General features: G+C 45.7%; 1 protein-coding gene across 9 annotated transcripts in view; it reads right to left on the bottom strand.

The window, feature by feature from the left end:
• SVIL (supervillin) overlaps window positions 1-23794 on the bottom strand; it is a 231358-nt gene that overhangs the window by 123575 nt on the left and 83989 nt on the right. Inside the window, exon 1 of one of the 9 annotated variants that reach the window (XM_015074749.3) lies at window positions 15414-15638. The exons of 7 other annotated variants lie outside the window; for them this stretch is intronic. In XM_015074749.3, coding sequence (XP_014930235.2) covers window positions 15414-15429 — 16 coding nt within the window. In that variant the 5' untranslated portion in view covers window positions 15430-15638. Of the gene's footprint in view, window positions 1-467; window positions 945-15413; window positions 15639-23794 lie in introns of those variants that run through there. One more of the 9 variants, XM_027073734.2, reaches the window with a different exon arrangement.

The raw sequence follows: 23794 nt of genomic DNA, 5'->3' as shown, positions 1-23794 counted from the left end.
AAATAAATAAACATGCGGGGACACCTGGGTGGCTCAGTCGGTTGAGCATCCGACTTCCACTCAGGTCATCTCATAGTTTGTAAGTTCGAGCCCTGCGATGGGCTCTATGCTGACAGCTCAGAGCCTGGAGCTAGCTTCTGATTCTGTCTCCCTCTCCCTCCCTCTCTCTCTCTCTCTCTCTCTCTGCCCCTCCACCAATCATGTTCTATCTCTCTCAAAAATAAACACTAAAAAATTAAAAAAAAAATAAATCAATAAACATGTAAAAAAATAAAATAAAGTAAAAATTCCTTCTCCTCTGGGCACAGAGTTCATGGTGAAAGCACTTCACAAGCCGTCAGCAAGAGTGGTGAAAGGGTTTGGGAAACGATGCCACAATTTGTGAGGTATGGGTAGAGCCTGCTGGACCTTCAGCCAGAGGGGTCACCCCATCGGCCCCTGCGCTCTCCTCTTTCCCACCTCCTTACCTGTGGAAACCAAGTTCTTGCCCCGTGGCAGGTACAGACAGAAGTTTCCCACGGCAAGCATAAATCAACACTTGCTCTTTCCACGTATACAGCCTTCAACGGCACACAATGTGCTTTCAATACCTCACTTGATCTTCACTTCACAAAAATGGACATTGTCAAAGGGTTTTGTCATCGTCAAAGCCCTTTAGTCAACGTGGCTTCACACGGTCCTGCTGGCATGACGGGGAACTCCCCCGTTCCCCGTTCACAGATGAGGAAACGGACCCCCAGAGAGGCTACGCCAGAGTTGGCGAGAGATGAGGAAAGCACACAGCTCACCCGGGGGGTCCCCAACAAGGGTGTGAGGCTGAAGAAGGGCTGTCCGACCCGAAAACTGCACAAAAGCCCTGGCTCCCTGCTTGAGGTTTTGAAGGCAGAGGTGACCAACCTGAATGGCAGGTTCAAGTCTGGAGCCTGGCTGCTCCCGGCTCTAGTTCCCTCTCCCTCCTTCCCTCCACCCTCCCTCCTTGCCTCTCCGCTCTCCCACTTCAGTGAGGACTTGCAGAGACTTTGAAAAGGATTATCCCGTATGTTCTAAACCCCAGCAGCAACCACCTCGGCGGTGAGCAGGGCACCAGGCCTGGAAATGTGCGTCTTGGGCTATTGGGAGAAGTGCCTTCCTTTCTTCTTATGAATCATGTGAAAAGCCTATTAGGCTTTATTCAAAACTGCTGTTTTTAAGTCTTTGCGATCCTGGCTCTGTAGACACTGGACTCTGGCTAAGCAAAGGGTGAAGTGAGAAAGAGATGGAAACAAGACTCTCGCTACATTCTTCTGGTGACAGATTTGGAACATGAGCTAATGCACAGGCCAGCCCTGCCAAAGCTGAACAAAAACAATGCTATCTACAGCTGCCTCGGGGCATCTTTCTGAGCACAAAATAGCCTCTCCCCACTCCCTCCCAGAGGCAGCTCACGTTTTTTTGTTTTGTTTTTTTTTTTTTAAGTTGATGCAAGGGTGTGGATAAAGTTTGCAAGCCAATATATCATTTGGTTTAGCTTTAGAAATATTTGATCATGCTGATTTGGCAAAGAGGAAGAAAAAAAAAGCGTTCTCTAGCAGGAAAAGTTGGTCTCCGCAGTAACTAGTTGGAGCAAGTCAGTAACTATTTGGAGACACAGACAGAAGGGGAGTCTCAGGCTGACTGAGGGTCTGACTCTCCCCACGCTGAGTTCAACCCTTGACTCCTGAGCTTGACTTTGGCCTTTGGGCAAACTCACAGGCTAACAGCTGCTTTTTCCTGTTGCCTAGAAAATGTAGAACAAGTTCTCAATCACAAGACACTTCTTGTTTCTCTTTTCGTTTTTTTCCCCAGTGTTTGCTCAGTCGTTCTTGTATGTTTTAAATTGTTTTGAAGCCCTCCAGTGGGAAGCACAAAAACGAAAATCAATGCCCAGACGGTCGCCTGGCCAGATTTGGGTTCCTCGTGAGTTGCGAGAACCACAGCCCACAGGGCAAATGTAATTTATAGCAAATGTGAAAGATGTTCACGAAGCTTACGTTAACTAGGATATTGTTAACTGGAGCCCTCTTCTGTGTCGTTTGCTATTCTGAATGCCTGTCATTCTGAATGGACCCAGTGGAGGTAGGGGCAAGGTATCATTTACATGTCGCCCACGAATGAACTGAGAAAATACGCTACAAGTAGCGAAAAAGGTGCTCTACTCTTTAGTACTTTGGGCGAGATGAAATTCTTATAAGAATCACTGAAAAATTTAACTTTCATTTGGAACCTCATGGTAGCATTACCTTTAGGGATGGAACGGGCTTTGGAAATCCTCTGGAGTAGCAGATGGTTCTTTAACAGAGTGTCAGACCCTCCTCAAGAGCCTTAGCGCCCCCCTCCCCCTTGCCCCAGCCACACCCCAGAACCGATGGGACCAGAATCCGCAGGTGGGATTCAGGCTAGGGGATCTTGTGAGAACTGCCCCCAGAGAGATGTGTCGGGGCACCCTGGGGTAAGACCCGCGGCTCCTTGAACCTCCCCATCTGACGAAGGAGCCCACACAGGTTGGCCAAGGTGGCATCAGCAACAAAGGCAAGACAGCAAGAACTCAAGAGTTTCCTTTTTTAAACACCAGCAACATTTACGTGGTAAAGTTTGTCGCCAGGTGGTGTATTTAAACAAGCATTATCAGTGAGTATGTGATTCAAATCCTATGTCCCAGAACTTGGGGAGAAAAGGACCCCACTCGAACTCCTGGAGTGGAATTATGCTAAAAAGTTAGCCAAACAAGTTGCCAGTGAACCAGGGAAAGGAGGAGACGAGACCACGAAAGGTCATCCTAACTAACGTCCCTCTGTTGCACTGCATAGCCCCCTCCCACGCCTCCATGCTAGGGGACCCCTTTTGTAGCAGATCATAGCTCGAAGGACCAACAGACCCAAATTACATTGATACATGTTACGATTAAGTGCCAGTTCATTTCTAACACGCAGATGGTGAGCAAGGCACTTGCAGAAATCAAGATATAACCACAGGACACAGGCACTCCCCTGGTGTCTGCTGTGCTCTTTCCTCTAAAACCCTCTTTCCTGGCTCCATTTTCCTCTGTCATTAATCTACATTACTCATGTGCTAACTTGAAAGCTTTATATTTTGTTGTGGTTTTCATCCTCTGTATCACAGAAACATGTTACTACAATTACACAAGATTGTCATCCAAGGAAAATAGCTAACACCACCAGCATAAATAAGTTCCCAAAGACACGAAAAACAAAACAAATCCCCCCTAGAGTTTTATTTGTTCAGTTTGTTTTCCAAAATACCACATGCCACGTTTTAATCGAAAACCAACGCACGCATCAGATTTACACATCAGTTTTACCAAAGGTCTTGCCCTGGGCCCATTTCAGGACCGAACCCATGGCTTTCAGCTCTGATACCACCATAGGCAACTAATGACAGGACTTGGATCGGACTGAATGCAAAGAGCTGCCCGGAGGTCAAGGGCTTGGGCTCTTTCAGATAGACAAGAGTTCAAACCCCAGCACTGGCGTTTTCCAGCTCAGTGGCTCCGAGGCCAATTATACCCCACCTAAGACGGAGGTTAGAAGGTTGTTCTAAGGATCGAGGACACTCCCGTCTATGATACAGCTTCCGGCTCCACGAGGCTACCTGGTGCCTCAGCTGCTCCCCATCCCACTCTGGCACTCCTTCCCAGCACACATATACACACATCGTCACCTGTCCAGTCTGTGCTCTTGGACCCTTATCCAGTTTTACTCTAATTGTTTCTCTTTTTACCAGCTCACGGTCTGCTAGGATCACTGTAAATTCCACTTCATCCAAATCAGTGAGTGTTTGGGGGTCTACGTGAGAGATCTGCTAGCGATCTTTCAAAACACGGGACCCTGGATTATCAGGTTACGTTTCGATCTTTTCGCGTTTAACCACGTATGGGGCTATGAACAATCCAAAACACCCGTCCCTGCCAGCACAGCTTTGCCTATGCTGCAACAGTTCACAGACGAGGAGAACACGTTGGGATGTTTCACCAAGCGCCGCCCCCCCCCACCCCCCCACGTGGTATAACTTCCAACACCACTGCCTTGCCTGCCACGCTTTCACCCGCTGCTCCGGGGCAGGCAGGACCCTGGGTCCAGGCTCCACCAGCAAGAAAGCCCACGCTCTTCCACGAAGGGGCTGGGGCAGCTTCAGTGTTCACCACCACAATGATTTTTGGAAGAGAGGACACACAAATGTCTCCATTTCGAATACAATACAAATGTGTGTACGGTCCCACCTTCTAAGCAAACACCTGTAAATGTGTGAACTTGCAAAGCTGCAGTTTTCATGGCTTTGTAATATAATGTGTAAAGATGAAAACTGTCAGGTCTGAAAGATGACTACATCTAATGTTAAACGGAAAGCGGAGAGAAATACCAAAAAATTCTTTAGAATCTCTACATTTCCACTAAGATGATGTGGAAGGACTTCCCCAAGGGCCTGATTACTGGATGCTCAGAGTCCCTTCTTTCCCCCCCTTGGAGGTGCCTTTTCTTGAGTTGAATGAAAACAAGTGGTCACCAGGGCACAGTTGTGCCGTGAAAAGCAGTTAGTCCCTGTGAAGGAGTAACCCTGTGACAGCCCCACAGCCCCGGCCCTTCTCTCTCATCCTCTGACCTAATACACAACAGTGGAATTGCAAAGAACCCCTTCTTTCTTCCTTATAAAGAAGAAAATAAGGGGCACCTGGGTGGCTCAGTCAGCATCCCACTTCGGCTCAGGTCATGATCTCATGGTTTGTGAGTTCATGCCCCACCCGGGGTTCTCTGCCATCAGCACAGAGCCTGCTTCTGCTCCTCTGTCCCCTCCACCCCCTCTCTCTGCTCTCTGCCCTTCCCCCGCTGGTTCTCTCTCTCTCTCTCTCTCTCTCTCTCTCTCTCTCTGTCAACTTAAGAAAAGAAGAAGGAGAAAAGAAATGGGGAGGAGAGAAGTTAGTACTTCGGTTTCCCGAAAGACTAATCATAGCAATCTTTGTCTCGCACAGAAGGAGTTCTGTTGCGCATGGTGTGAAGCTGACAGGTGCGGATGTGCAGTTTTTAAAACAAAAATGAAAAAGGCATCCAGCAAGCAAATGCTTGAAGTCTCAAACACAAGTAAAACGGCTCTGGCCCCGGGCTAAAAACTCCCCAGAGAATCAGGATATAATTTATGGCCAGACAGTTCATCTGATTTCTTCACCTGTAGTTTTGAAACATACCTGGTATTCACATTTATTAGAGCAGCTGGTTGGACCAGGAAGGTGATGAAATGGCAGAGGAATGGCTGAAGGGAGCCTTCCCCCTCACAACACTTGCAAGATCTTACTTAATCCAAGTACCCATCTAGAGCTGGTCAGACCACATTCTGAACAAAACGTATATTGAAAAGCACATTTAATGGGCACCTGAGGTATATGTTTTCAAATGACCTAACTGTTATTTTTGGATTTTTACTCGATTCGTATAAAATTATACTGCTAATAGATGTAATACATAAAACCAGAACTTGATCTGCAAAGGTGACTCTATGTCCTGAGCCCACAGCACGGTCTCTTAAAACCCAGCTTACGTTTGTAATTTCTTGATTCATGTGATTCCAATGAAGCTACAAAGTAGGAGAAGGTTTGCAGGGAAACATGCCAGCCCTCTCCTTGGTTTCCTAGTGCACGATTAGTTTCTGGTCGGTCTTTACAGACTTTCTTTAGGCAAGAAAATACGAGCAAATGCTTCCCTGTGCCTTTTGTGCACAAACACAGAGCACCCTAAGTGATGTTCCTTGGGGATCTGTCCCTACAGGTGCACAGAGGACATCTTCCCACGTTGCCCTCATCTTGTCACAGCTGCGCAGTAGTCTATCATTTACCCACCCAGCCCCCTGTTGATGGGCATCGAAGTCTGCTATTTGACACAAAGCTACACTGCATAACCTCTGATGTAAGTAAACTGCCCCGCACAGACATGGTGCCATTTTCATTCCCATCAGCAATGGTTCTTGGTTCCCCAGCTCATAACTGACTTCTAGATGTTCACTCTACTGAGGCTTGATGGTCACAGTACATTTTTATTTCTTTTACTCTGAATGCAATTGAGCACCTTTTCACCTGATTTACACCCATTTAAATGTCCTTTCTCCCATTTTGTGTGTTGTCAGTTTAGATGCTTTGCCAATTTTCCTCCAGTGCTTTTTTTTTTTTGTTTTGATTTGGTTTGGTTTGGTGTGTGTGTGTGTGTGTGTGTGCGCGCGCGCGTGTGTGTTTAGGATTTCTGGAAGTTTACATATTAATATGTTAATCACATATCTGTGATAGGAGCTGCAGGTAGTTTTCCTAGTTTTTCTTTTCTCTTTGGTGGTTCGCACCCCCCCAGCCCCCCCCCCCCCCACTGTGGGAAAGTGGTGGAGTTTTTTTAATACGGTTAATTTTTATCAATCTTTTATTTCATGGCTTCTGCACTGTAAAGCAGTAGGGAAGGTCTGCCAAACCTACAGCTATGAAGAAATTTTTCCTGTTTCATTCTAGTACTTGTTTTATTTTGAAAAAATGTAAACCTACATAGAGACAGTGCTACGATGAGCACGAGGTACGCCTTTCTACTTTTTTTTCAAATTCTTCTTGAATTATTGAGGAGTGTTTTACAGATTTCTACACCTAGGTTTCAGATACTTCAGGTTAAATTATTCCTTGATATTTTATCCATTTTATTGCCTTCATAGACATGGTCTTTCCTTCCTCTGAGGTCTTCCAGCGGGATGTCTGGAGGTACAGCTTTTAACAGTGTCAAGTTCTTGTTCTCTGCCTCAAAAGATGCTCAGAGGCCCAGGTTCACCTGGGCTGTGACCCAGGCCACATCCCTGAAGCAGAGCTGGGAGCAAGCCAAATCAGGCCACAGCCTTCCTGAACTACTCCAGTCCCATTCATGGGCAAGGCTCAAGGAGATGGGAACCTGGAATAAGCAGAGGAAGGACAAAGCCACGGGACCTGTCTCCAGGTTTTCTGTCGAGCTTTTATGCCACAAATAATTTGCTCTGTGATTAACTGTATTGCAAGACAGGCATCTACTGACAACTTGTTTGCATCTCTACAGAAGGTCACAAAAGGCCCTCGGTGATCACTCAGGCTACCTACAGACGTGCAGCTGGGCAGGACTGGTTCTCTACTGGGAGAGACGCCTCGAGATAGCCGAGGAGAGGACTGGCGTTATCTCTGCAGCAGAATCCTCTCTCACTGAAGGCACCGTGCTGCACCTGCTTTCCTTCCTGCACATCCAAGCAACCCCTCGGGCTGGGCGATCCTGCCCACGCCACCCTGACCCCTTCCCTTCTCTTCCTGCTGCCGTCAGTGTGCTTCAAGACTTGTACAATCCCAGCCTCCTTACTACCTCAGTAGCCCATCCTTCAGCGGCCCAAAGTCCCAAGGTTTCCTGTGGCCAACCCTTTTCTCGTCATTCAAGGCTCTCCGTTGACCGAACAATGTCCATTCATGGTACCTTCATCCGCCCTTCCCTCTTGCCCGCCAACCTCCATCATTCCACTTGTCAAATTCCTACCCATCGTCTACATCTGTGAAGTCTCCGTGGACTCCCTCCCGGGCCTCCACTCCCGTGCCTTGTGACACAAACTGTGTCTCATCAAACTGTGACTGTGTGTGTGCACGGCACCTCTGAGCTTCAGGGCTTCCCGAGGCTCTCCAGTACCCAAAGCACGGCTTGCTTACACATTTCCGAGTTACACTGGTGTGTTTGCCAGTGAGTAATATGTAACGATAATACCCACAAGGTGCCTGAGAGGAAGGTTGCCTTCTCCTTCCTCAGTTCAGTGTCTACACCGATGACAATCTCTACAATTCAACAGCCTTACCCAAATCCCTCTCAATGTAATTCGTGCTTTACTTTCGTTTGGTAGGAAGAAAGCTCGTTCACTACCTTGAGAACACCGCTCCTTCGCATTTTTTTTTTAAGGTCTGAAAGCACTCAAAAGCCCCTCTCTTTAAAAGATTTAACTGTTTCAGGGGTGCCTGGGTGGCTCAGCCGGTTAAGCGTCCGGCTCCTGGTTTTGGCTCAGGTCACGATCTCGCAGTTCGTGGGTTCGAGCCCCTCGTCGGGCTCTGTGCTGATGTCGTGGAACCTGCTTCAGACTCTTTCTCTCCCTCTCTGCACCTCCCCCCACTCATGCTGTCTCTCTCTCTCTCTCAAAATAAATAAATAAATAAATAAACTTAAAAAAATACAAACATAAAAAAAATAAAAGATGCAACTGTTTCAAATGTACGGGCTGTGGGGACACAGCTCTGACTCACCTCACGGCCGGCGGCAGGGGAGAACCACCAGTAAGTGTCAAGTGGTTACTCATCCCCAAATGCTCCCAAGCCAGGACAGGATGTGATAAGAGTCTCTTTTTAGCTCTGGCAGGCATGTCCCTATGACATATGATGGTTCAAATGCCACCCCTTGTTTCAGATAAAAATTACTCGACACTTTATAACATCCTGGGATATTCTGGAGGGGAATGGGGAACAAACTAATGTCAAAGGCAGAGAAGTTCTTGAATTCAAGAGGTACCAAAAAAGGCCGGGTTGACTACCGTTAGATGTGGCTACAAAGCAGACCGGTCCCCAGCTCGGTAGTATGCTGCAGGCGAGGGACAGAAGTACCTTGGAAGTAAAGCGACGGCTTGTAGAGCTGCTGATCTCAACCAGTCAGAACTCAGAGTGAATCCTTCAAGGTGACTGGAGCCAGCTGTTTCCCTGGGAGCCCACCACTTGGGGCAGCCTCGAAGTTCAAGATTAGATCTGGATATTGTAAGAAAAGGGGCCATGCCAGCAACAAGGGGGAAGAATCTCTCATTCCAGACATTCAGCTCCAGGAGACAGCAAACGGCATAGTGGGAGGGGTGAGGCTGTGGAACAGTGTGAAATCTGTCAGCAAAATGTTGCCTCGGTTTTTTTATAGAAATATTCTATCTGCCCGAGGGGACGGCCCAGAGGTTGGCGGGACTCACCTACTCAGCTACCTCAGAAACTACCAACCCTCAGCCCTTCTTCCCATTAGGCGTCAGAAGAGAATCTGTTTGGACTCGGGTGCCATGTGTGTGCCAGCAGGGTGCTGAGGTCATTTGAGCAAAGGTCCTGGGAATCTGGAGAAACATAGGCAGTTACAAGTGACCACAGGCTCTTAACGGCCAACAGAAACTTAATCCCCTCGTTCTAGTTATTCTCAGGGAAAACTGTTCAGAGTGTCCCGTTGTCCTTCTATCCCCCTTCTTGCTTCTCATGTGTTAGACATGACATCAGGCCACAGGATGACTGAGCATTCTTTTTCCATCATGCGTGACGCAGCAATGGCATTAGAAGTGATCTCCACTCTGAGCCCGGCTGAATTATAGGTGAATTGCTTACAAACGGACATGTGATCTCCCTACCGTGAGAATGCAGGGTTTGGGAGCAGCGCTGTCTTCCCCACGTGCTCTGCCCATATACGCTGCAGTTGAGCAAACAATTTATATTTCAAAGAAACAGCTGTGGAGCTTTGGATCTGGTAAAAATAAGAGGATGTCGGGGGGCGCCTGGGTGGCTCAGTCGGTTGAGCGTCCGACTTCGGCTCAGGTCATGATCTCACAGCTCAAGAGTTTGAGCCCCGTGTCGGGCTCTATGCTGTCAGCTCAGAGCCTAGAACCTGCTTCGGATTCTGTGTCTCCCTCTCTCTCCCTGCCTCCCCCCTCACACCCTGTCTCTCAAAAATAAAATAAACGTTAAAAAAATTTAAAAGACACAAGAAACTTAGCAAAGGAAAATTCGATTTTCAAAATATCCTTAGATCCTTGCAAGTATGCTTTTCCTAGTCACTTATATCCTGACCGTACAGCTAATTAGAACAACGTCCATGAAGCCCCACTGCAGGTGAGTCCATTCACATGCCACATGGATGGGTAGGCATTGGACCAAGATGCTACAGAGGGAGGGACAGGGGGCCAATGCCAGTGACACCCACCATGCTATCAGAATCACTGGGTGTGGGGGGTGGGGATTATAGTCTCTACCCCCCAGGTCTAGGATGGGGTCCAACGAGAGCTTTATCAAGCAATTCTATTGATCATTCAATCTTAGAAAACAATCACCTTGATGAATTGTGATCTATTTCAAACTGATGATATGATTCTAGCTGAAATATATTTCAATTAACCCAGAATTTCCTCTAGATGAATAAATATGCAGATATTCATCTATAATTTGATATTTGAACCAAAATAATATTTTCTTCTTCTTTTTTTTTTTTTTTTTTTAAAGAAAACCACCTAAGGGTACTAAAATCCAGGTAATTTTCCAGGTAAGTTTCTAAAATTTAAGGTACTAAATTTAAGATACCAAATCTAAGGTACTAAAATCCAGGCAAGTTTCCAAAACCTACCCAACTCCACCAAAGCAGGAAAGTTTTCCCTTCCCCTTGTGGGATGTGTAAGATTTATGATGAAGGCTTTCTTGGTGTGAACCGGCTATAGAATGTAGGTGAAATCTGATGTATTGAGCTCCACATTCTCAGGAAACTGGCTTTGGAATGATCACTCAGGCATCGGGAATAGCCTTTATCATTATTACTAAGATAATATTTTTAAAAATTTTAAGTTTATTTATTTATTTATTTATTTATTTATTTATTTATTTATTTATTTTGAGAGAAAGAGAGCAAGCAAGAATGAGTGGGTGAGGGGCAGAGAGAGAGGGAGAGAGAATCCCAAGCAGGCCCCACACTGTCAGTATTGAGCCCAATGCAGGGCTCAAACTCATGGACCATGAGATCAGGACCTAAGCTGAAACTGAGAGCTGGACACTTAATCAACTGGGCTGCCCAGGCGTCCCTATCATTACTAACATTTTATTTGAAAACTTTTTAATTAAATGATACGAAACCACTTTGATAGATTCCAAAGAAATCACTAGCTCAAATCATCCACTTTTAACACCAAAGTTACAGAAAAGCACTGCAATAAAATTTTAGTTAAAAAAAATCCTTCCAGCTTAAGGCTAAAATCGAAACCTAGACATCATCTTAGCCCCAAAGGTTAATAATAACAATCTCCAAATAAATACTGCCATCCAGCAAAAGCTGCTTTCAATGTTTTATGTGTATCAGCTCATTTGATCCTCAAAACAAATCTTTGTGGCCATGTATTATCAGTCCCATTTTACAGATGAGGAAATTGAGACAGAACCTGAGTTCCCTGCCCATGCTAATGGAAGTAGTAACTAAATGCGTTGGAATGTGTACCCATCGAGTCCAGCTCCAGGGGCCACAGAGAGAGCCTAAAGTCAGGTATCAGGTTTGAACTTTCAAGTAAGTAAATCACATTAGCAAACCTTTTAGGGCAAAAGACAGCGTCTATTTAAGAAATAGAGCAAGTTTTAAATTGCCATTATTAAAATGATCATACCACAACGATCCTATCTCATTTGCTTTACATTTAAAATTAAACAATTTTCTAGACATTTGCCACCTTGTTTTTCAACCTTTTAAAACATCCCAATTCTCTCAGTTACTTAAAAAAACTCGCCAGTGTATTATTTAGCATATTGTCCCCATCAGCGCAAAGCAAATTCAACAAAGAACTGGAATAATGACAGATTTTATTTCAATTTTATTGGCAGGAACTTCTGTGTCTAATTGCTCATTTTGTTAAGAGCTAAAAACTAGTTGCTCCTCACTTATTACCTACAATATGAAAACGAAACTGTTTAAAACGAAACATTTAATTACTTTCCTTCGGGAGAAGGCTTGAATGAATCAGAAGTGTTACAAGGCACATTTTCACTAAGGAGCGTGGCAGATGAGGACATCGAACAGGCTTTCAGCTCTTTATGCTTTTGGCTGATTCCCATGTTTGTCTGTGTGGGCCCGTGCATGTGCGTAGGTGTGTTTGTTCCATTCATTAGTTTCCTCATTGTACAACTATTTATGGAACACTTGTTATGTACCAATTATTGGGACAATAATGGTTAGAAGTCCTAAATATCAGACATACCAGTATAAATATCAATACAAAAACATTTTCTAAATCCCGTTTAGAAATGCCTAAAAATGTTTGCCACTTTGAGATATCCAATTTCATAGTAATTATGAGTTCACCACCCCAACTTCCTCCCGTTAATTTCAGCAACTTTAAACCGAAGGTGATTCTTTTCCTACAGAATCAGTACTCACATAATACCCTGTCTAAACAATATACTTCCAAAGAAGACCAAGTTCAGTTTTTAAATACTTACCAACTCAAGGTTTTTTCAACATATAACTAGGTGACTTATGAAACCATCACTGTTTGGGGAAATTGTATTTCTAGCTTTAGGATAAAAACATGTAAACCTGTTCTGTAACACTAGAGTTCGGGCAATTAGGATATATATATATATATATGCAAGTTGTTCCAAAATCAAATGCAATCTATAATAAAATGATATATACAAGACAGACTCTGATAAATAAAACCTCACACTGAAAATATGTTATTTTGACACTAGGATTTACTGTACTGCACCCATATTTTCTAAGTAAAGTGCACGGAGCATCACGTATTTGTCTTAACAACAACAGGTTTCATTTGAAATTTCAAATAATACATTAACTCTTTTGCCCAATCCTAATATGAGACTACAGAGTGCAGCCAGAGTGCACTCAAAGCTGTTCTGCACAGGCCCAGGTCCACGCAGAGCCAGTATTGGGTGGCTCTAGAATATTCTCGTGTGCCCGAGTGTTCCACAGGTAGGGCTGTGTGTGTGTGTGTATGTGTGTGTGTGTGTGTGTGTGTGTGTGTGTGTATGAGTGTGCATGTTGTTCTTCATGCTGCTATCTGGTTACTTAAATCTAAGTCAACTAGAAAACCAGCAAATTCATATTGAAAAATCCTGTCCACTTAACCAAAAAGCTCCCTAAAGTATGTGCAAGGTAACCACTTTTGGAGAGAGTCCTTGGAGGGATCCTCCTAGGTGATTATGACATGAGGTTCCCGTGTGCGCCCCAAGGTATACAGTCTACTTATTGCTGGTGGCTCCATATTTCAAAGAAGATTAGACTTTTCTCAAGTTTGTTTCTGTGTGGCTCTCCTTGGACAAAGGAGTTAGATTTAGACAACTGATGCCTCCTTGAGTATTTCACAGTGTGGCCGAGATGCTGAGGTTTTTAAATCCTAAAACACAATGTCATGGGCCATTCTAGTAACTGCTAATCATGTGACACAAAAATTGTGAATGCACTACGAGGGGATAAGACCGCTTCTGAGTGTCTCATGCACGCAGACGGCAAAGGGTGTTCTCACGGGAGGCTGGTGAATCCCATCCTCTTTGGGGTAGGAGAACGTTACATAAATCTGATTTTACACAAAGCTCTAGAATCATCCCACACCCCAACAGCCGCACACAGTTCAGATTAAGAATCAAGACCTCTTAGGGGCGCCTGGGTGGCTCAGGGGGTTGAGTGTCCAACTTTGGCTCAGGTCATGATCTCACAGTTCGTGAGTTCGAGCCCCGCGTCGGGCTCTGTGCTGACAGCTAGGAGCCTGGAAACTGCTTCGGATTCTGTGTCTCCCTCTCTGTCTGCCCCTCCCCACTCATGCTCTGTCTCTCTGTCTTAAAAATAAATAAAACATTACAAAAAAGATTAAAAAAAAAAAGAATCAAGACCTCCACACACGATTCTTCGGGAGGGGAAGATTTATGGTGGAGTTTGTCAAATTCAAGTTTTACTTTATATCCATAATGCTGTGGAACAGAAAACACTGTTTTGTTTTTTTTCTGACCGCAACAGGCTGTTTGCAGCTCCTTCACAAAACAAGACCCCGCTGTAGAGATGAGGCGTGGCCTCTGGGGCCTCAGGCAGAATTTTTCTGGATTTGTGGCTACACAAAGCACACGTCAAAGCGCAGTCAGACTTCCTCAGCTCTGCTCCTCACACGGACCCACAATGCCTGGCACAGTCTAGAGCCTCTCGACCACTGACAAGACCCAGATGCCTTCCTTCTACTCACATGTAACTGTCCAGATACAGTGGTCATGACAGATCAGGGAGAACGACCGGGTCTGCCTCTCACCCTCTGCTGCCCTTTCTCTCACAGGGCACAGTTGGGGCCTTTCGGCAGACAACTCAATGCAGAGCACTGGTGTGGCCTCCAAGCGTCTGAAGACTCCAGAAGCACATGGTGGAGTGTCAGCTTGGACAACACAAGTGTCAACTTGGGATCCAGGTGGCTTTGCCATCACCTAAGTAGCCCAGAATGACAACAACCAAGTACCCCAGTGGAAAGATAAAGTGAGGAGGTCATGGCCTCCAGAATCTAAACAGAAATGTTAAGATTAACAATCTTCTTTGATCCCGATCCCCTCAGAGGACTGACAGAAGACGCGAAGCCCCAAAACATGTTTTCCCCAGTCATTCAGTGTTTAAGTTCTTGTCTAAACTTCGGTTGCTCAAGAATATATATTTAAGGAGATTTTCAGTACCAGAGAAGAAACGTGTTCAGATGGATAGTGAGTCATAGTCAAAGCCTGTGTGAGAAAAACAAGGGATTCTGTGTAATTTGTCGGGCTGTCAAACTTTAAGGACCCTTCTGCCAAAATGATTTTGGTCAGTGAAAACTAAAACTAACCAGACGTGTGACAAATGTTTACAACCAGGGTCAAGAGTGTTTACGCGCCAGGAGTCAGCTTTTAAAGCACAAGAGCTTTGACCAAAGATGAACTGAATGCAGCCAGTGCTTAATGCTCCTGGGAAGAGTCGAGAACTCACAGCCACCGCTGGCAAAGCCCACAGATGCACAGGACCTGTGAAGTATGGCTGAGCTGGGGGTCATCTCCTTGTGGGGCGAGATCTATTTTTAAAGGCCAGCACATACACACACACACACTATGATATGGTTTCCCCCTAGAAAGCCAGAACGGCCGAATAATTACCACATTTCTAATTTTACATTTGAGTTAACAACACCAGAGCAGCAGCAGAGACTTGGTTGTCATTTGTGTGCCACTAAAATTAAACTGCAGCATCCAGCACTCACTTTCTCCTTATCGCTAGTGCCACACGACATATTGAAAGATGCCAAGTAGGAACAAAGAAGAAAGAAAAATATAAGCACATATTTTCTGGCTGTTATTCGTACATATCCGCACGGAGGCATATAACATGCATGCGAACAGAGATAACGTGAAGGCAAGATGACCAATTTGCTCTACCAAGAAACGAGTCTCTTTCCACAAGATATAACGAGGCCTACAAATCAGACTCCGTGTTGCAGAACACAATAATTTTTAAGAGATCATCTATAGTATTAATCGTACTACAAAAGGGTCAGAACTGTGTAAAGGGAGATTTTATGTCTGTATAAACATACACACACACACACGTATTTTAAAAACTGCACACATTAAAATCATTAAAACTTACAGATATCCATGGCCATGTTGCTTATGTCTTGACTTAGCTGAAGATAAAGAGAAGCAGCAAGAGAAAAGAAAGTACGAGAATAGAGAAGAAAAATAGGAAGTGAAAAGATGAAAAGAGGACAGGAACAGAAGAGGAAGGAAAGAAAGAAGAAGAAAGGGAAGAAAGGAAAGGAAAGTGAAGGAAAGGAAAAAGAAAGAAGAGGGGAACAGACAAGAGGAGGAAACGGATGTGGCTGACTCACCTTATATTGTCCCTAAATACCCACCCACCCCTCTGACAAACCAAAGAAGGTCAGGTGGTAACGAGGAGCCTCAACTCGATTGGTTATTTTAAAAACATCTATTCAGCTCAACAGCTGAGCTGAATAGTTTTTGATACATGGTCATCTAATCTAATTAACCACATTGATTCATCCGTACTCGATGCAAGGGTTCCACAGGGGCAACGAGGCACTGTCCCTGCCTCTTACTTGGTGTATTTAGTAATGGATCACTACATTCTTTTCAGATACAAGTCAGTCCTGTTGCACCTGTAGGGTGAAACATCACTCTGGTCTATTTTGATTTCAGGTGGGAAGCGGTGGAGTGGAGCATAATCGGACCTGCTTGCATTACTCCATGCGTGAGGACACCAGGACTTTCTCCGAGCTTGCTCAGACCAGCCAATGGCTGTGGGAGCCGAAAGGTGGCCCGAGGAGACTTTCCCAGGGAAGGCAGTAAGCTCTCTGAGGCGGGGAGGCTGGGAGGGTTGGCGAGGAGAGGCATTCCCACACGGAGGGCAATGGGCGTGCGAGAGCAGATGGTGTGGGTGAATGCCTCGTCGCTCGGCGACTTGTGCCGGCTGGCGGGGTCCCCTCTGTTCTTCCCACCAGGCTGCCCGACTCTGCCTTCTCCACTCTCGGAGGCTCACCAGCCACAGGCATCTGGGGAACACGCAGAATCCTTAGTCGCCACGGCCGGCACTCAAAAATAACTAGGATGGATGAATGAGGGGTATCCTGCAGGCTTGGTAAGTAGAGCCGTCCCATGAGCTGCTATCACAGAAAAGTCTCCTCACCACCCGCACCACGGCCCTGGTTCCCAGAGGACACCTTGAGTTCGCACCCACAGGTATAAAAGAAGGTAAAAGCGAAAACGAGCAAAAAAATTCACGTAAAGTCACTTCTCACAAAACCCCATCACTTTCAGCCAAAACACAAATGTAGGAAAAAACAACAAACCCACAATAAAGCCTAGGTTGACATGCCGGCAACCTATCCAAGGATACCCCTCCAAACGACTTTGCCACTGCATTGGCGGCCCTCCCATCCACACCGACCATCAGGCAGGTGCTGCCCAGCAGACCGAAGGACCCAACTCTAGGGCTGTTATTGGACTGTAAAGCCACACAATTCAAAACGTGGACATGAACACCGAATGTGTCCAGGGCCACAAAGAACCTACAGAACCATACCGTGTGTGCACCCACTTACCCTGGGGGTGTGTATTTGTGCACGGGTGGGAGGAACGGGGAATCCACAGGAAAGCCACCTCGGAGACGATACGTTTCCACGAGCTCTTGAAAAGCACAGAGTTTTCTGTGTTCCCTCTGCCATCCAAGTATCACCCACCCCGTGGCTATGTCAACAGGTGACGCACTGTAGCCCCCTGCTCTTATCAGTAGACGCACGGGGCGTAAATCCACTTCCTCTGGACCTGTGACGTCCAACACAGTGCTACTGGAGCTTAAACGAATTAAAAGTAAGTTAAAAGTTCGATTCCTCAATTGCCCTTGCCACATTTTCAAGTGCTCGACAGCCGCCTGTGGCCTGAGGGTACCGTGCAGAACACTCCCATCCAGAGAACACAGCCATCAACACGGGGAGTTGTACTGAGCAGTGATGACCCAGACTTGTGGGCTGCCCGACCCTGTTCCAGCCAGTGGATGCTAAACCTTCACACGCTCCAGGGGTACGCCCCCACATGGGGTCACCTAGAGACCTCCAGGCACCTCACTTCTATTCAAAAATTGGAACATGACTTTAGTTTCTCATGGGAGTCACAGCCCAACTCCTTCAGCAAAAAATGGAAAACATGGGGCACCTGGGTGGCTTAGTCAGTTGGGAGTCCAACTCTTGATTTTGGCTCATGTCATAATCCCAGGGCCGTGGGATCAAACCCCATGTCAGGCTCAGTGCTGAGCCTGGAGCCTGCTTAAGACTCTCTCTCTCTCTCTGCCCCTCCTTCCTGCTCATGCTCTCTAAAAAAAAAAAAAAAAAAAAAAGTTAAGAAAAAAAAGGAAAACAATGGATCCTCACCTCCATTAAATGAGCTTTTAAAACAAGGAACATTTTTCATAGATGTTTTGGGAGATACCATAACCTCCTAAAGCCTGTTTGTGTACCTATTTAAAAACATTCGCTCAGTAAGAGCACCTTTTGCAGCGATGGCCTGAAACCCAACTTCTCTGCAATAAAAATGTTGGCTCCACACTGCCCTATTGTCTACCTGTTAGTCTTTTTTTTTTTTTTATAACTTGAGCTCATTAATTATAGAAATCATCACCAGCCTCACATTAGCCAGAGAGAGGCTATGAATAAAAATTAGCTCAGAAAACTCTCTCCATTAAAATACCAAGGTAATTTGTTCTCAAATCTTAGCATATTCATTTACCATGTGATTAGCATTTTTATCTGGAGCTACTGAATAAATTGTAATTTACTTTTAATGAAATAATTACCTTGTGAAGGACAAAGGTTGAAATGTTCATAGCCCTACGAACCAAGAACGCCCTTTACAACTGGTGCAAAATTCAACGTAAAAATTTAACAAAATTCTGGGTGCCTGGGTGGCTCAGTCGGTTCAGCGTCCAACTTCGGCTCAGGTCATGATCTCACGGTTTGTCAGTTCAAGCCCCCCATTGGGCTCTGTGCTGACAGCTCAGAGCCTGGAGCCTGCTTCAGATTCTGTGTCTCCCTCTCTCTCTCTGCCCCTCCCCCCCATTCATGCTCTGTCTCTTGCTGCCTTTCAAAAATGAATAAATATTAAAAAAAAAAAAAAGAATGAATGTCTGGCAGCGAGCTAATAAGTGTAAAGCGACAAAAAAAAAAACAAAAACAAAAACAAAAAAGAAGCCAAGCATACCCTACTCCTGTTGTGAACAGGAAAATTCTGTCTCAGGCATCCCTCCTGGGGTTTGCCATGACCACTCTGGGGTTTCACAAAGTGCAAAAGAAGAATAAATTAGGCTATAGGAACTAAAATTTAAGTATTTAAATGAACACAAAAGAAAACACTGAGAAAACCAAAAATAAAGGATCACAGACAAAGAACAGTGACCAAGCCAACCAAGGAGGAAGAACAGGCTACATCAAGCCAGTATGGTGAGAACACACTTTAAATCACGTACGTATTCTTTCTTCAGACATTTCTGGCTTGGTCCTGCTCTGCTGCCTTGAGCCACACCTTCCAGATGCAGGGTTTCCTTTCCAGGGGAGACCAGAGTACTTTCAAACTGTGAAGTCTTTGAATTATAGGATCCCAATAGGTAGAGGGGACCTTAGAAATCCTCCATTCCTATGCTCACTTTAATGAATGAGGCTCAGAGAGGGTAAGAACTTACCCAAGGTCACACAGCTGGTCCTTAAGACCAGGGCTGCTCCCGCTTACTCTGCCACCGCCCCAAGCATTCCTCAGGATCAAACACCCTTAATTTCCAAATGAAATTCTCTTCCCCTACTGAGAGCAGGAAAAACCGTTCTCGGGGGCTCTAGGAGGTGGGCTGAGGTGGGTGGGACACAAAGATTCTTTGCTATCATTGCTTTCACATTATTTTCCTCCGCTTGGCTCCCGGCTCCACCTTCTTGCTGAAGTTCTCTTTTGAAATATTTAAGGACTGTTAGATGTCTGCAAGCTCCCTGAAGCCTCCAGAGAGAAGAACTGATACAAATCCAACTAAATAAATTCCATCTCAAATGGGAGGATCCCGCGTTGGGGTAGAAGGCATCGCATGAAGCTTACTCATCCTCCACGACCGCATCACAACGATATTTACCGGATCACAGAATTTTAAAATATTCAACACTTTCAATCAAAAATGCATGAAATAATAAAGCCAAATGATTATGTGTGTCTGGCTAAAACGAACATCTGGTGGAAATTAAGACCATGAACATAATTTGGAGAGCCATCTACCTCTGAACAGCATGCCTGAGTTTATTTTTCTAACCTGGCTCAAGCCTACAGAGCCATTAGCTGGGGAAGGTACCGGAAGTGATACTTGCAAACAAACAATAATGTTACAATGTCATTTGTCCTTCCATTTCATAACAGCAGCTGTTAAAGGTATGAAGTAATTGCACAATAAACAGTGTCCCTGAGCCTGGAAATCTGAAATCCCTGCTTTAATCAAATTTTTTTTCCTAAGGAAATCTACACAAAACAGTACTAAAATTTTCAAAGGTTATTTTACCTTTCATCACCCACTTCGTAATTCAACATATTTTAAGGAACTGAAAATCAACCGCTATCCTGTTTCAATCTCGGCTGGCCTGGCTTGTTTCGTTGAATGTGTGAGCAAGTGCATATGTATATTTTAAATCTTTGGTTACATGACGTAAAGTTAGGTACAGTGTTTATATTTCACTTTTTTAATGTTTATTTTGAGAGAGAGAGGGAGGGAGAGAGCTATGGGGGGGGGGGGGAGGAACAGAGAGGAAGGGAGAGAGAGAGAATCCCAAGCAGGCTCCACACTGTCGGCCCAGAGCCAGATGTGGGGCTAGATCTCATGAAACGTGAGATCATGACCTGAGCCGAAATCAAGAGTCGGATGCCAGGACTGAGCCACCTAGGTGCCCCCAGCTGCAGTGTTTTCAGAATGTATGAAAAGCTCAGGGCTCAAAATATTTAAAATACTGGATATCACAAAAAAATCTAAAAATACCAATTGATTTTTCTGTTCAATGATACTCTATGTCTGAGCCTAAGTTATTTGCCAACTTTCCATACTCAGAACGTAACTGAAAATCCAGAAAGAAACATGAAGCCTCTGATTAACCAAAGCAGTTCACAGATTACTGTGACTTATATGAGCCCTTTGCATCGTCACTCAGAAACTTTCTTTATACACGATTCTATCAATACTATATAGGATACAGATGCTGACGTATATACAGGCAGATCATATAATTCACCATATAGAGGGAAGCAGAAGAATGTTGACCTTAACCCTACGAAGGTAAGCTGCAGCAGGGAGGAGACAGGGCATGATTTAGAAAATAAAGGTGTTAGGAGAGCTCCAGAACATAGTGGTCAGTGTAGACCCAAGGCAGGATCCTCATAAAGAGGTGCTCAGCGTTAAAGCAATCAGGAGATCACGTGGGTCTGGGAGGGCGAAAGCAGCTCTGAGGAGCTGTGGGTGTTGAGGAGCGAGTGTGCGGTGAAAGAAATAGCTGATCGCTCGAGGTCAAGGGGATCTTTATTTAGGACGGAGGAAACTTGAGTCTGTTTTCAGTGTGAGGAGGGGGAGGAGCCAGGAGGAAGGCAGACCTTGGAAGAGAAATGGGGGGGGGGGGTGGGCAACTGTGTAAGCAAAGGGTGGGAAGGGATGGCAAGAAAAGTCCAGAGAAGGTTAGCCCGGAAGATCACCTCTACCACGGGAATCCCTCGGCTCTCCCTCCAACCTGATTGTTTCATCTCAGTGGTTCCATAAGGAAGCAGTGTAGTGTTTTGTTTTAAGGTTGATTTATTTTTGAGAGAGAGAGCGCAAGCAGGGGAGGGACAGAGAAAGACAGAAGAAGACATAGAATCCAAAGCAGGCTCCTTCCAGGCTCTGAGCTGTCAGCACACAGCATGACACGGGCTCGAACCCGCTAATCAGGAGATCGTGACCTGGGCCGACGTCGGATGCTTAATCGACTGAGCCACCCAGGCGCCCCGGAAGCGGTGTAGTTTAAAACACTGCTACTCACAGCCAGTGCTGACCGGAGGCATCAGGACCACCTGGGATCTTTGCTGAAGCTCTGGCCCTACCCCAGACCTGCTGAGTCAGAACCGGCTCATTAACAAGATTGCAGGTGATGCTTATTCAAGTCTGAGACGTTGGGGCGCCTGGGTGGCTCAGTCGGTTAAGCGTCGCGTCGGACTTCGGCTCAGGTCATGATCTCATAGTTCATGGGTTTGAGCCCCACGTTGTGCTGACAGCTCAGAGCCTGGATGTAGCCTGCTTCAGATTCTGTGTCTCCCCCCCACCCTCTCTACCCCTGTCCCACTCGTGCTCAGTCTCTCTCTCTCAAAAATAAACATACATTATAAAAGTTAAAAAATAAAAAATAAAGTCTAAGACTCACTGGTTTAAAGTAGGGGTCAGAAATATGGGCACTGAAATCCTACTGGACTGTTTGAATCAGCTCTACCCTGACCCCGTGGGACGGGCCCTTGGGCAGGCCTCTTTAAACCTCGGGATTTTTTCCCCTGTAGAATGAGGATAATAGTATGATGTCTCAGGGCCACCGTACAGATTAAATGAGATAACGAAGGCAAAGAGGTTGGCACTGAGCGTGGCTGGCATGTTATCAGTGTTCATCCCTCCTAGCCTTTTTGTAAAACAGCTTCATGGAGACCCGATCTGAACCCCTCTAGGAAAGGACCTCACCAAGGATGGGAACAAGCTTCACTGTCTTCATCCCACGGCATCCGACTCAGAGACCCACACACAGACGTGTAATACATACGTGCTGAGAGGAAACCAGCATGGTGACATGGAGAAACTATCCCAAGGCAAATACTAAAGCTCTTTCTTTGATCGTATTCATACAAAAGCCAGTTCGAAATAGGTTATGAACTTGTCCGGGACTAAAGGATCAACTTTTAGAAGAGAATAAGCAAGGTATGAGGCGAAACAAATGCCTCTTCCAAAGCCTCCTGCAACTAGGAGTGCCGTAAGAAAGTGAGACAGAGATCTCTCTGAACCGGACGTCTAGGGTCTACATTCCCACCCAAGGTCAGCAAGGAAAGCCATCCTGAGACGTTGCATCTGAGGGATAAAGTTTAATGCTTGGGGAAAGCACGTAAGTCAAAGCACACCGCTAGGGGAGTTTCTTCATTTTAGGCAAGGCTCCAATAATGAAGCGGCTGGCTTTATCGAAGGCACCTTCATTTCCTGTGTTGGCAAAAGCATTACATATAAACCCCATCACACTTGTAAGACAAATCTGCTTGTATTATTAGATATCGAAGAAAAAAAACAGAGCTTATAACAGAGAACGCTCACTTCCGTAGTGAGTAACACGTAACAATGGCAAATTATTTCATAGACGGTTAAATTTGGATATGAAGAATCCAAAGTTATTCCATTGCATCCAAGCCATTCATCCATTGGGCAATGGGCTAGATCCTGGGTGGTAAGAAAGCTGGGACCCAGCTGTCTTGTTGGGTGCCCCCCTACAGAGGGAGGAGGTGCCAGGACACGGTGCCAGGAATCTGACCCTGGAGCCCAGAGGCAAATAGATGGAAGCTTCTGGAAAGATCTCCTCTGATAACACTTCCCTGGCACGCGAGGGAAGGCAGAACATTTCAGGGAGGGAGGCCAGCAAGCCGGTGGCATGAAAAACCCTGAGGGGGAGGCTATGAAGTCGGGCTCTCACCTGTCATCAGTGGGAAACCACGGAAGGTTTGACTTTTGAGAAGCGACAGGATCAGACCTTGTTTACGTCATTCTGAGGATGGATTGGACAGCGGGGAACTTGGGGGCAAAAGGACTAAGTAAGGGCAATGCACTCATCCAGGGAAGGGACAAGGAGGCTCGGGAGGAGGTAGTGGGCAGGTGCATCATTTCAGAGTCAGATGTAGTGGCCTTGGGGACCTACAGGGAGAGGAGTCAAGGTGATGGCATGGCTTCTGGTTCAGAGTTACAAAATAATGAAGCCCAGGACTGCAGGAAAGCTCCAGACTGGAAATTCTCCTGGTCGTGGGGAAGCCACTGTGAGCGTCACTGTAACCAGCGTCCTAAGAGCCCAGGAAGTCCTACAGTGAGGAGAGGACTCCCTTCGTGTCCGACAATAAAAACACACCTCTGGTGGTTCCCCCACCTCGGCTCTCTGCACAGCCTGTGACCCCTGAACAGCCGCTGTCGGGACATCCCTGCCCCGCTGAAGACCAGCGGCCCTTTTCTTCAGATTCAAATCCTCAACAAGAGAATTTTTAATGGCCCCATATGTTAACAAAGATGTGCATTCTGAACTGATATTCACAGCCTTCCAGAGGAGTGGTTACCAAGAAACAGTGGGGTCTCAAAAGTACAAGCAAAAGTGGGGTCTCCTGGGTCTGTCAAATGAAAGGGATATAAGCTGGGTACTTCAACCAAATTTTACTCTGGAAGTTATGCTTCTGGCACCAGAGTTAGAT

This window comes from Acinonyx jubatus, chromosome B4 (assembly GCF_027475565.1).
Source record: "Acinonyx jubatus isolate Ajub_Pintada_27869175 chromosome B4, VMU_Ajub_asm_v1.0, whole genome shotgun sequence".
NCBI classification, from domain to species: Eukaryota; Metazoa; Chordata; class Mammalia; order Carnivora; family Felidae; genus Acinonyx; species Acinonyx jubatus.
This window is presented reverse-complemented; position numbering and strand designations above follow the sequence as displayed.